General features: G+C 33.4%; 1 protein-coding gene, 1 long non-coding RNA gene and 1 other non-coding gene across 3 annotated transcripts; all 3 read right to left on the bottom strand.

Moving 5' to 3' along the window:
• Positions 1–1,796: 1,796 nt before the first annotated feature.
• LOC110779934 (glutathione S-transferase U17) lies at positions 1,797–4,004 on the bottom strand. The gene is made up of 2 exons (XM_021984377.2): positions 3,584–4,004; positions 1,797–2,289 (listed from the first exon to the last, which is right to left on the bottom strand). The coding sequence occupies exons 1-2, from the start codon at positions 3,896–3,898 to the stop codon at positions 1,912–1,914; spliced, it is 693 nt and encodes a 230-aa protein (XP_021840069.2). The 5' UTR covers positions 3,899–4,004; the 3' UTR covers positions 1,797–1,911.
• A 3,865-nt stretch (positions 4,005–7,869) lies between these two features.
• TRNAG-GCC (transfer RNA glycine (anticodon GCC)) lies at positions 7,870–7,940 on the bottom strand. The gene has a single exon. It is a non-coding gene; the product is annotated as a tRNA-Gly (tRNA).
• A 976-nt stretch (positions 7,941–8,916) lies between these two features.
• LOC130472571 (uncharacterized) lies at positions 8,917–10,599 on the bottom strand. Its single transcript, XR_008933146.1, has 3 exons — positions 10,509–10,599; positions 9,983–10,082; positions 8,917–9,099 (listed from the first exon to the last, which is right to left on the bottom strand). It is a non-coding gene; the product is annotated as an uncharacterized lncRNA (long non-coding RNA).
• Between the last annotated feature and the right edge of the window lie 3,664 nt (positions 10,600–14,263).

Genomic DNA, 14,263 nt, shown 5'->3' on the forward strand with positions numbered 1-14,263 from the left:
ATTTGTTCAAACCAGATTTTATTTATTTATTTGGAAGATAAATTTGGTTAATTTTGTTGATCTCTTTTTTAATGATTTGATCTTGTTCATGAAATAATTTATTTATTTTTTTGAGCAAATGAGTCATGGGGACAATATAAAAAATTTATTAATCTTGTTCATAGATGAAGTGTTTTATAATTTAAGTGATGAAACTGAAAATTAGTTTATTCGGATGAATAACCAAGGACAGTATTATTTTATGATTTATTTTTTTGATGTCTCCTATACTAACCTTTTAGGTTTTAGACTTTTGTATTTGTGGACTAATAGTTGGAATTTAAATGATTTTTTGATCTCTTAAGATTAAGAATTTGTGCATTCTGTACATATCTAGTACGATCCTCTTAAATTTTTTAAAGAAAGATGAGTTAGTTACAGTCTTCTCATTACGTGATAAGGAGTGAGGTAAGATTGTAAGAATAGACAAAATTGGAACTAGTTTAGACTTTGAGATCCGTTGGGTCCAATTTAAGAAGTGGTACCAACATATGCATCTACTGATCTACATAAGCTCATGCTCTTTATTCAAAAACGTTATACAACTCCCCGTTACATCACAAATCCATCCATTTTCAGAATTTTAGGTGCAACTGCAAATGAGCAGTGTTTTCAATTAGGTGTTCCGTGTTCTGTTCGGTGTTATTGGTGACGAATGTTGGCCAAAAACAATATGAAGGGCTGAGATTTGAAACTTTAGCCTCTTATCATCTTACGTTGGCCATTTCTTTTTTATGTATCTATTTCAGAAAGTGAGAAGTTTTTAAGAAAATTGGAATCTGATTGGATGTAAGAAAAATGATTGTATGTAAGAGATTATAATAAAAAAAGAAGAGAGAAAATAATAAAGAAATAAGGTAAGAGAGAGGAGTGATAATGATGGGTGATAAAGGAGGTGGGAGAGTGGGTATATGGGGAAGGGAAAAGAATTAAATAATAGGGGTGGGGAAATTTAGGTGGAAATATGGGTAGAATCTTTAGATATTTTGGTAATTAGATAGAAATATAAGGGTATTTTAGAATAAAATGTATGTCTAAAAATAGAAATGGATACAACAAAAAGAAGCGCTTAAAATGAAAACGGATACAACAAAAAGAAATGGAAGGAGTATTATCAAAACCGTTACAATATATTATAATGTCACAACATTTTGTATATTAGCCCCTCCTTGGAGTGTAACTAAAACACTAGCTTGTAACTAGGGACCGGCCCCAATAGGATACTGGTGGGAAATCCTCCCCTGCGTGTTCCCTCGTTGTAGGTGGCCATTGCATTGTACTCCGTATATTTAACGTATAACGACGGTGGACGGAAGGATCTACATGAATATACGGATGAGGCTTACTATCATTATGGGTAACGTCATTCATCATTGTCATTACCCCCATTGCCTCAAAGAGGCTCCCCGCAAGAAGCGGGGTGAGGGGTGTCGGGTGTACGCACCCTTACCCTTACAATTGCAGAGAGGTTGTTTCCAATTAAACCAAAAGCGATAACGGGATGACATCGGGACGACCATCTTCTACTTCATGGAAATGAAACGAATAGGTAGCCATTTTGATTTAGTCCATTACATCGACATCCCACATCCAAAAGAACAAATGAATTTTTGACTCCATCGAAAATGGAATACGGGCAACTCACGGATGAGGATTAAAACAAGTTGTATGAAATTATTACTTCTAAAGGACATGCAATTGATGGAACACACACTAGAGTTTAGATCACATAAACCAAACACACCAAGACAGAGATGTAGGATTAAGAAGCTGGAGTGAGCAGTCGTGCACATTTATTTTACGAAAATTTGAGGAAATGGAATGGTTTAAGCTTACAACAACATCAACCAGCTATGCATTTGCATTACAACTTTAAGTAGAAGCAGCTGCTGCTTTAAACCTAGCAAAAATCATCTTGGCAAACTCAGCAAGCTTAGCAGTCTCAGGCATGTAATCCTTGACAGAATCATGAGCACAGAACTTGTCAGCCCAGGCGAGGAGGTTAGGCGTCTTCTCCTTGCTCAGCAACTCAATGTTGTTTGTCTTTTCAGTGACGCGCAACCATCCCAAGTAGCTCCCAAAGGCGATATCAAGGTAGCCGATACTATCACCCCCGAAAAAGGCTTTCCCTTGGCTGCATTTCACAAAGGCATCCTCAATCAATGACAACCCTTGTGATGTTTCCTCTAATGCTGCTGCTTTTGCTTCCTCTGTTTGTGCCTTTGCTGTTCCTTGTAAACTTGGGAACCACTGCATTTTGACGTTTCAAGTTGAACATTAAACAGATGAAATCATAACTAATGGATTGTGTCTATAATACTTCCTAAAGTGGAATGATCTCTAGTATACTACTTTAAAGACTTTAACCAATTAAGTTAGTTTCTGCAAATGATAATGATTTGACACAACTCACACAAATTACACAGGAAAATGAAATCAATTTATACCTAAATCTGTACTCGTACAGAGTCATTTAATTAAAACCTCCAGATTGGTTATGCAGAAGAGCAAGATTAGCGCTAGTCTGAGCAATAGTCTAAGCAACAGTCTTATTAAGTATTAACCTAAGACCTCCCATTTAAGTGGAAGAGTATGACAAAAGTATGAGCAAGAGTCTTGGAATTCCAAGACTCTACTTAAGACTTTTAAACCGTAATCAATCTTAATTATAATTGCTGTTTCTTTTTTCTTTTTTCTTTTATTGTTTTCTTAAGTTTGAGGAGTTTTGAATGAGAACGAAGGGTGAAGTGGAAAAATTAAGTAAGGTTTGAAAGGGTCTCAATAAGAATATGAGAAATTAAAAATAAATAAAAATTAATAAAAAGATTATGTGGAAGTCTTAGCTTATACCAGTGCTAATCTTGCTCTAAGGGATATACCAGATTAAAATGAGGATCAATTTTCCATTTTTCATTAAAACTGCTGGATCTGAAACAAAAATACAATTTTGCTTTTTATGCGAATAATGATAGAGCGGATTCGTACCCCATCTGCATCGTACACATGTGGTCTAAATGTGATTTTTGCTTTTCTGGTCTAATCTAGTACTAAAGCAGTAATAATAAGACTATAGAGTAAGGTGAAGAGAACCTAAATGGAGATCATTTATTCAATTATCATGTGATCTATCGATAAACATATCTCGGTTTAATTAATCTAAATCACTATGCCAAATTGTATTCAAACCCCCAAGTATTCTTTCATCTTTAATTTGTTTTTTAATTGTTTCATAGAAGTTCAAACAATTTTCTAATTATTTCCTGCAACTAAATTTGCAAGACGTATGAGAATCAAAAAATTTAAAACTATTCCTGAATTCCCGATCTATATCACTACCAATTCTCTGTTTCATCAATTTCATGCCGACCAAAATACATAGTATTATACACTTCCTAGGCACTCACACTTCCAACGCCATATTCCTACAACAAAAACTCAAGTAACTACTCCGTACCAATTACGCATCAATAGATCTGATTAATTAATTTAGAAATGCACACAAAATCAGGCATCATTAGTATAATAACAAAAATAAAAACAATACCTTATCATCAATGTAAGCAGCCCAGAAACGATGAACAGCACGATCATAAGCATCAGAAGGGAGAATGGACGGACCAGATGGAAAAGCCTCATCAATATACTCAACAATAATCAACGATTCGCAAACCGGCTTATCATTGTGTAGAAGAACCGGGATTTTTTTGTGAACCGGGTTCGACTTCAACAAAAGCTCACTTTTTGGGTGCATTGTTTCTTCAACAAATTCATGATCAACTGATTTCAAATGGAGTGCGATTCTTGGCCTCATCACAAATGGACTTGGCCATGCTCCTAATACCTTCACCTCTTTCGACATTTTTTATGTTTTTGTTGTTTATCTTCTCTCTCCTCGAACAAAATTATGGATTTTGTTGTGATTACTATTGATAAATGAAAAGTGGACTACTTGTTTGTGAATTGTGGTAAGTTTGAGGAGGTATATATAGAAAAGAAGATGGAAGGCCGTGATGAATCGAGTCAATCTTTTGTCCCACTATTTTTATATGGATTAATTTTGTTTGGTTTATTTCAATGTTATTAAAATAATTAATCATTAATTTGCATTTTTGCAGAACGGAGGAAGTATGTCAAAATAACATTTGATTTTATACTCCCTCCGTATTTATTTAAGAGATACACTTGGTCGGGTAGGGGTATTTAGAAGAATAATTGAATGAAATAAAATAATAAAGCAAGTTGGGTTGAGTAGATATTTTAATAATTAAACAAGTGGGGATCGTGTCATTTAGGAGGGTGGAAGGTGGGGTGGGTGTATGAAACTATTTGTTTAATAAGATGATGGGTCATATGGTAAATTAAATGTATTATTTATGGTGGGGTTGATAAGTTACTAAAAAATGGTTAGTGTATCTCTTAAATAAATACGGCCGGAAAAAGAAAGTGTATCCCTTAAATCAATACGGAGGGAGTACGTAATAAGGAAATGTGGTCGATGTTCATGTATAAATAGTGTAAAAGCTAAACTCTTACAAATTTCAGAAATAGAATGAGTGTTTTATTCATGATCATTGATCACCCTTTAAAACTTGTCATACTCGATCATTACTCAAAGTTTTTAAGTTTATGATATTCAAAGTAATGTACTCTAAAGTCTAAACTGTATCAAATATAATTTATCTGAACTTTATCTTTTTTTTTCAAATTAAAATAGCTACTCATCTTTAGTAGGTGGGTGAATCTTATCTTAAACTTATCGAACTTATATAAATTTATTGTAATCTCAAATTGACGATTATTCAAAATTGGTACGGAGTATTTTCGAATAAGTGGGAGTATTTTGTACTAGGGATTAGGGAGGTGATTGGGTATGCAGTGACGTAGGGCACCCCGAACATTATTAGCAAACCATCACCAAATTTTAGGCGTCATTAACGTGTTCACGTACACATGGGTCAAATGATCAATAGTGAATAGTGATGTATGGTTAAGATGTGGTCCTTCATTATTCAACGGCTAAGATTGCTTTGAGATGTCAAACGACGACCTTCAAGATATTTAAGGGCATGGGTGGTGTAAATATAGACCCACCAATATTAAATGGGTGGACTCGAGGTAGGTGGTGCTTGTGGTCTATATGGAAGAAAATTTTGGATCTGCCGAAAATGGAAGAATATAGACTTTTTGTTGTTGGGATGAACCGATGAAGTGATGAACACATATTTACTACAGAGTACATCGTATTACACACTTATTAATTTATTATTTAAATTATTAATGTCTCGTGAAAATTTGATAGAAACTTGAAAATATATTTCAAAATGAATCTAACACAAGACCGTTCATAAAGATGGTTGTGGGTCGGGCCGGCCCGAAGCCCGACCCGACCCGGCACGAAAAAGCCCGGCCCGGCACGAGCACGTAAAAAGCACGGCCCGGCACGGGCACGAAGTCATGGGCCGTGGGCCGGGCCTGGGCCTTACTTTTTTGGAAAAAGCACGACAAGGTCCGGCACGACTCGACCCGGCACGACAAAGCACGTTAAATTTAGTCAAATTAGCCTTAGGCACGACGGCCCGGCCCGGCACGGCACAAAAGCACGTGGGCTTGGGCCGGGCCTGGGCCTTTTTTAAAACTTTTCGGCCCGGCACGAAACAACGTGGGCCCGGCACGGTTAGGCCCACGACCCGGCCCGGCCCACAGCCATCTTTATTCGTACCTGTATTTTCACTTGGGATAGTTAAAGTTCTTTTTTATAATATAAATATTAAAGCATTTCAACTTAAAAAATGGTTTACATAATAAATTGAATCAACTAAAGATATTACTCAATAAAACTACGGAGTATGATTTATGAGAAGATATTGTATTGTGAAAACGTAATGATAATAACTTGATGTAACCTAAAAACAACATGCAATCAACTTACCCCGTCGAAACCTAAAATTGACATGAACTTGAGACCGCCCGCTCCAAAGTAAACTCAAGCACAAGACTAACCTAAACTCAACTTGATTAGTATTTGAGGCACATTCAATCAAAACTTGACCTAATCCGAGACTTTTATTCAAACTTTGACCCGAACCGGAGACTCGCTCAATTTAATCTTGACTCGGACTCATAATACAATAATTAACCTATCTAAACTTGACCTGAACTCGAAGTTAACCATTTCAAATGTATTTAAAATCTTATACCAGCTCAAACTTAACCCGAATTGACCCTAAATGAAGAAGACTAAAATGAATTGATTTCACTGAGATTCAATGTGACTCAAACCGGTCTGTATTGATTCGCATAAACAAACTAACATAACATGAACCTAATTCGATGTGACTTAACCCGTTCATAAGATAATTTTCATACCAATGAATTAATGATGTATTTGTCTAATGATAAAATTCGAGGTGCTGTATACCAGTATACGTTAGAAGTTAGAAACTTAGAATCCCATCTCTACCCATTTATAAATGTAATGCCAATATGTGTCGTTCTCACCCAAAAAAATATGGATAACTTTCAATTTTTTTTAGAGAAGCCCACTTCCGCGGAATGTAGAGAAAACCCACCTGTAAAAGAGACCAGCCTATCAAAGGCCCAATTATATATTGTTGCCAAATAATATGTGGGTTTCATCTGATACGTTATTCAACACTGGTTAGTGGTGTGAAGGGCTGTCAAATCGGATTATGAATCGGTTATTGGTCGATTATAAACGGTTCACGTCACATCAAAATCAGTTAATATCGGATCAATATTTTTATTCGAGTCGGTGTGGATCTGTTAGGATAACTTTGATTTGGAGGAAGTCAGATCATAAATTGTTCCGGATTGAACTCGATTTTTGTTCCGGTAACTTCGGTTCAGGTCAATCTCATGTTAGGTTGGAACTGATTCGGGTTTAAAACAGTTTTGTATCGGTTAGATTTAGTTCGGATTGAGTTTGGTTCGACTTCGGATACAATTTGACCGGTTTACTTCAGGTACGAGTTATATCTGGATCAGCTAAGTCTTGGATTTGGGTCAAGTATGTATCGATAAATCTCGAGTTCAGGTCAATTCAGTTAAGACGTACTTCAGATTCGGGTCAATTGCGAATTGTGTTTGCAGTTCAAGTTTAGATCGAGTTAATTAAGGTTGTATTCATGTGTTCTATTAATCGGGTGACTCTCGAGTTCAAGATAAAAGTCAGATCATTTTAGATTTTTATTTATTTATTTTCCACCTTTTAAGTTTTCGATTTTTGGATATATCACCTTGTATAATGTAATTTGATATTAACCAACTTAATTTTATGAAACGTTTTGTATTTAACACTTTTTAATTGACTCTATCCGTTCTTTTGTCCTAGATAAATTTATGTTAAATTTCCCTAAAAAAAAATTATGTTAAATTGATACTCCGTACCAGTATAAGTATTAGATAAATGATTTAAATTAGAGTTTAAGGGATTTGGGATTGGATTCTTTATGGCTCTATTATGTCATATTCATTGTATTGGATGACATTAAAAATTTGCTGCCAATTTGCTTCTCATTCACTGTATGTGTAAGGCAATCCGCAGTTCCACACTACCATCACTCCATGTCTCCATTAGCTAGAAGAAAAGAGGACAAGTTAAAACTAAAAAAACTAAAAAAAACTAAAAAAACTAAAAAAAACTAAAAAAACTAAAAAAAACTAAAAAAACTAAAAAAAACTAAAAAAACTAAAAAAAACTAAAAAAACTAAAAAAAACTAAAAAAACTAAAAAAAACTAAAAAAACTAAAAAAAACTAAAAAAACTAAAAAAAACTAAAAAAACTAAAAAAACTAAAAAAACTAAAAATTTGCACCAGCCGGGAATCGAACCCGGGTCTGTACCGTGGCAGGGTACTATTCTACCACTAGACCACTGGTGCTTGTTATTTCGTTTACAACTTTTAACATTAATATAATATTGTCTGTTTAACCAGTTAAACAATTTACATACTGTATTTTTGTAAGCAAATTTATACGTACATACTCTAAATAACCACTTTTGTCAAAATTTTGGCAACAATCACTTTTGTTATTGTGTTTACAACTTTATGATCTTTTAAATATTTTAAATTTAAGTACATTTACCTGTTTATTATTTTAACCCTTAATGAAATTTTATCTCCTAAACTCATTAGTTTTTTCTTCTAAATCTTTAATAACGACTAACTTTAATGATATTTATTAATACGATTTTATTATTCTCCATTCACCCTCAACGATGATCATTGAAATAAGGTGAATAAAATACGACTTATCTCACTTAGATATATATATATATATATATATATATATATATATATATATATATATATATATATATATATATATATATATATATATATATATATATATATATATATATATATATATATATATATATATATATATATATATATATATATATATATCACTACGATAGAAAATGCTTTTAATAGCGCTTAATAATGCTTTTAACAGCGCTTCAAGAAGCGCTGTTGATGGCTCCGCTATTAAAAGTAAAAGGTACCTTTCATAGAGCTTTTCAAAAGCGCTATCATATGTAATTTTAGGATAATTCAAATGTTTCTTTTATAGCACATTATAAGCGCTATTAAAGTTGTGCTGTTAAAAATTTTGCCGCCAACTTTTAAATTATTTTCTAATAGCAGATGTATATGAAGCGCTATTAAAGTAATCTTTTTAAAGTTTTTTTCTATAACTTCGTTGGCTAATAATATATATATATATATATATATATATATATATATACTAAAAAATCTATAGATAACTCATAATAACATCATATATTGAAGAGTTAGAGTAAATAGTTGAATATTAATTTCCAAACTTCAATAAAAAGAAGCAATTATCACCATAATAAAACCAATTACATAAATGTTCTAAATTAAGACCAGACATACTAAACTTCGAAAAAATAATAATTAATAGAGGTGTATATTTGTTGGTTCCTTCAACGTAACCTAGTTGAACAACATAGCGCATCCGGTGAGTTTTTACTTTGTCCATCTACTCTTGGTCATAAATTGGAAACTTGCCAATCTGAAAAGCGTCAAACAGCAACATGGTATAAGATACTCATACAAAATATAGAAGGGGAAAAAAATTAAACACGAAACACTTAGCATTACTAGAATCACTCTATTGAAAAATAAATTAACAATTTTCCGGCTAGATTAATTCAATCTGGACGCCTGAAAGCTTCATCAGCCAAAGCTCCCCAAAATCCCCCAACAACAGAAAAAAGAGGCTTTACCACCAGCCATATTGGTCGTAATGCATACAAAGCATCAGTATAAAAGAATACCGAAAAGGAGAAACATAAACAAAATGGAGAGATTGGACAGTTGAAGTTGTTAAGAGTTTAATTTATATTGTAACAAAGAATTGAACAATGTTCTTGAGCAACAAGTGCCATGAATTAACGAGCGGCAGCAGCAATAATGTAGAGAGATATTACAAGGGCTGGCTGCATACCACATGCTTAGATGAAATATTAAAAATGCATCTTCATACTTTACTATCTAAAAGAAAAGCTGCGGAAAGATGATCGTATTGACTTAAAATAATAAGAAGCTTATTCAATGCCCATAAATCTCCATTTTGCAGCTGACAAAGCACCGAAAACCATATAAAACCAATCACACAAGCACATGGAAAACAAAGAGCACAATGCAGACAACTTAAAAATCATATCATGACTTGGAATGGTAAAATGCAAGTCGAGAAGTGAATAATCAATACCAGGAAAAATATAATATTTGCTGCTTGGGGCACTCAGAGTTTAAACAGTATGTAAGAAAACTAAACTCAGTTGTATTACAAATGTAAGAGCACTTAGAGTTCAAAGATTATGTACACAAACATAACTCAGTTGCAACACAAATATCACGGTAGAGTTTAAAAAGTATGTGAGTAAACATACCTCGTTCCATCACAATCTCTTACTGTAGTTGACATATTCGATGTCATTTAGTAGCTTATGACCACGATAAGACAAGCAAAACTGTGTCCATACATGTCGCCTATCAATCGAAAAACATGAAACAAAATCAATTAATTAGAGAAAGTTGAAAAGAAAATAAAAAAAAAACCAAAATCAAAACCTGAGTATTGACTGTCTGATACTCGATCTCTAAGCTGCCTCTAAAATAAAGATATATTAGTCAAAGTAAGAGAGTGGCTTAGGTTCTCTTTCTCTATGGAAGAGACTATGTTGCTTACTAGTACACTTTGACCTTTTTCCCAACATAAACAACCTCAAGTTGTGCAACTAAGCTTTGAGTGTTTTTAATTTCAGCGTTGAACTCTCTTACTCACTGTAGTTTACTACTTTCGTAAATGCAAAGTGTTCTTCCCTTACCTGACATTATTGTGAGATCATGACCAGTGTATAAATTTATTGCAACTATAAAATAGCAGATATTAAAATGTTAGAACAAAGATCATACCGACATGGGGAACAAGAAGTCGATATTGTCAAGTAAGTGTCTTAGACTCCCGTTTTCTGTTCTTTGCAGCTCCTTTTCTCTTGAACCTGAGAAGGGGTATTCTTACCTTAGATACATATCATATTAGCTGCATTTATATTAGTAATTGTTCCTGTAGGGTCTAAGACAACCATACAAGGATTTTCATTGATTTCCCATTCCTTTTTTGTATAGTTAATAGTCGTTGAGCTGAGTGACCATGGTTGTCGAATTGAGTACAACGACAAGGAGTTTGATAAAATATTGAAGATTGCAAAAACATTAGGACATTGAACAGTTGACAGAAAAGGGAACTGAATTGATGTCTCATATACTAACCTGCCCGATGATCCACTAGGAAAACAACTTCACCTAACTACATTGTTTCACCAGCAATGAATTCGTACAACTTTTCATATCGGTTTGATTGCCAATACAGAAAACCCGAAAGGTGCAAAATACTAGTCTTTTTGCAGCTCTCCCACACCCACAACGCAACCTAAGATCTTGGCTCATTGTACATTTATGTGTACTACTAGAAGTTCCATTAAATCAATATGTCATTTCTAACAGTTTCAGATCCACCATAAAAATCATTTATGAGCAAGTTAAATATAACAATTATGTCATGCAATAATGTCGACTTGAGTGAAACCTCAGTTCAATTCTACACTAAAATGTACACAAATTAAGAAAAAGTAAGCTTCTCATAACATGAAATAGTTCATAGCATGATATAGGTATGTGATAGAAACAGACTGGGAGTGGAACCTGAGCTATTGGATGAGACTGCAACATATACAAGTGACTGTTTAACCTGAAAAATAAAATAGAAACAGGAAAAATATTAGTTATCAAGACATGAAAAGCTCGGTTGTGCAGGGTAGGGGGACTACTACCTAACATTAAATCGTGTGTATTATATGGAGTTGAAAGAAAGGATTAAAATCTCAAAATTGGAGTACATATAGGAACTCGACAGTGTTCCATTAGACCTCTTCCAAAATCTCCTAGCACACAAATAAGTTTCTCTCATCCATCAAAAGGGGAAACGTCTCTTTTTCCTTCAATTTAATAATTTTAGTTGACCAGAATTATGCAAGCAAAAAAAAAAAGCAATATGAACTTTTTCTTTGAGACTTTTGAGCAAGTATGAAACTGCTAAATTCTGTATATTGTATATTCCATTCATTTATTTAATAAAAATAAGCAATAGAAATACTTTTATGTTCTTGCTGTAGGTTTTTCTTCAACAGAGAAGTGTTGTTGAGGAATTGATAAAATTTGTTACACGTGATAACAAGGGTATATATAATCACAACAATAATATTGGCGCCTAATACGCTATGAATTTGAGATTCACAACTAAAAATAGTTAATTTCCCCAATATACAAGCACTTGGACAATCACAATTCATATGCAATAGATATCATGAATTAAAAGCTACGATTCAAGATGCAATTCTAAAGAAGCCAAAATACAATCAAACTCATTACATTAATTGAAGCTACCCAGTTAACCAAGCCAAAGTAATTTGATTAAATTGAAATTTAATTACCTTTGATAAAATTGAAAATGAAGAACTTCGTATCAGGTGCTTCACGAATTTCTTACTAGAGGGGAGATAATATCACCTAAATTAAACAAAATTTTATGGTAGAATAGATAACTGGTAGGAATTACCAAAAAAAACCCAAATCGATACCCTAGATTAGGAATTACAGCACCACAAGCACCGACATCACCGCCCACAACGCCACCGTCGCCACACCTTCTCCGCCGTCTCCACACAGTTGCCATAGACGCTAAAATATTAAGGACAGTAGAGGAGGAGAGAGGGTTTGATCTAAGGAGGAGAGGGTGGAGGGTGGAGGCGTAGAGGCGGTAGAGCATTAGAGCCAGTGACATTGTGAGCATCTTTTAATTTTCTCGGCAGTTATTTTATTTGTTTTTATTTTTTTTAAAAGGTTTTAATAGTGTTTTATTTGAAACCACTATAATATAATGTACATACGACAACGTTTATTCTAAAAGCGCTATTAAATGTCTTATTTGATATCTTTAATGGCGAAATGGTTAAAAGCGCTATTGAATTAACGCTATTAAAACATATTTTTGTATATATATATATATATATATATATATATATACACGACATGAGTTTGTACACGAATACACTTTGTATTGCAAACTTGCAAAGTATTATCTTCATGACACATGAGTATTACAAACCTTTTTGCAAACTGTTATTCACGTATCAACCGCAATATTAAATGATTGAGTTAAAATAGAGTCGACAGAAAACCCTCCTTGTAACTTAAAGGTCAAGAACAATAGTTACTTACTATCACTCTCTCATTTTAACCTGCACACTCATCAAAATGGTTAAGAAGAATTTAACAAAAAAACAAAACGAGAGTTGAGAAAAAAGAGCAAGTTGACAAAAACTAATCCAAAACTCCGTTGGTTACATAATGGCCATGCTCCTTTATTGGGTGCTTGCCAACTTTTTTTCCCAAACGAAAAGTACTCCCTATATCATTCGTAGAACCTCGAGACGATGTTGTAATCGTCATAAGTCATTAGTTCATAATTATCACCCAGTTAAGTTTGACCTATCTAGAATAGTAGAATTCTACATATCAATTTTAAGATTAGAGGTTTAATCTTTATTAAGAGCACTTTTTTATAAGATGATTAATTTCCTTGTCTTTCTCCACTCATCCAACGTGTCTAACTTGTTAATCTAAACTGCATCAACTCGAAAAAAGTACTGAACCAATAAAATCTCATCTTACCTTTAAATAAATTAAAAAATCATCACAATAATCTTCTTAATTCTCACTTTAGAAAAGGTGCTATATTTGATTAAGGATTCCGTAGTAGGAAGAAACCAAGAATTTGCCATTGTGGTTTGTTTGTGAAAACAGCAAAAGAGGTTTGGTTTGATTTTTGTTCCTAAATGAAGTGTTTATCCAGGTGGTTGGTTGACTTCATACCACAATTTAGGTGGGCAGTGGTCAAATTGTGGCACAGAAATCTAAGCAAAGTGACACTCTAGATAATCAATGTAGACAACTGCCCCAATTCATTTGGGTGTACCACACTTGCATTTTCTGAACTACCCCAACCCATTCTAGTAAATGTTTTTTTAACTATTTTTAGAATTGATTAAAGGTTGGGATTACAATTTTGACTTTGGAGTTTCATTGTTCACTTATGTATTCTGGATAGAGAGTAACCCTAAGGGTTGGTAACCCTTTTAATATTGAATTTTAATTGGTTACAAAATGCATTGAAACTTTACATATAACACTTTCTCTCTCCAATTCATTATGGTTATATATTATTTTATGTTATATGGATCTTAGGGGTTGCCAACCCTTAGGGTCAACCAAACATTTTCCGAGTATTCCGTATGTTATACTTTTATTATGAAATATAGTAATATACGATAAGTATGTTGCAAAAGGATATAAAGACATGTACTGTTTTTACTTATTTAGTGCTAATAAGTTCTGATAAGTTCAGTCAAATTCAGTTAAGATTAGACTAACTCAATTGTTCACTAACCTTGCTAAATTCAAATATGTTCATATACCGATATACGTACTCTGTAAAAATTATGTGAATAGAACACACGAGATAGTAGAAACGAGTGCCCTATATGCCAAACCATCACTACTGCTAATGACTTTGTGGTCCAGCCCACTCTACTCAATTGGAGAACACAATA

Source organism: Spinacia oleracea, chromosome 1 (genome assembly GCF_020520425.1).
Source record: "Spinacia oleracea cultivar Varoflay chromosome 1, BTI_SOV_V1, whole genome shotgun sequence".
In the NCBI taxonomy this organism is placed as follows: Eukaryota; Viridiplantae; Streptophyta; class Magnoliopsida; order Caryophyllales; family Amaranthaceae; genus Spinacia; species Spinacia oleracea.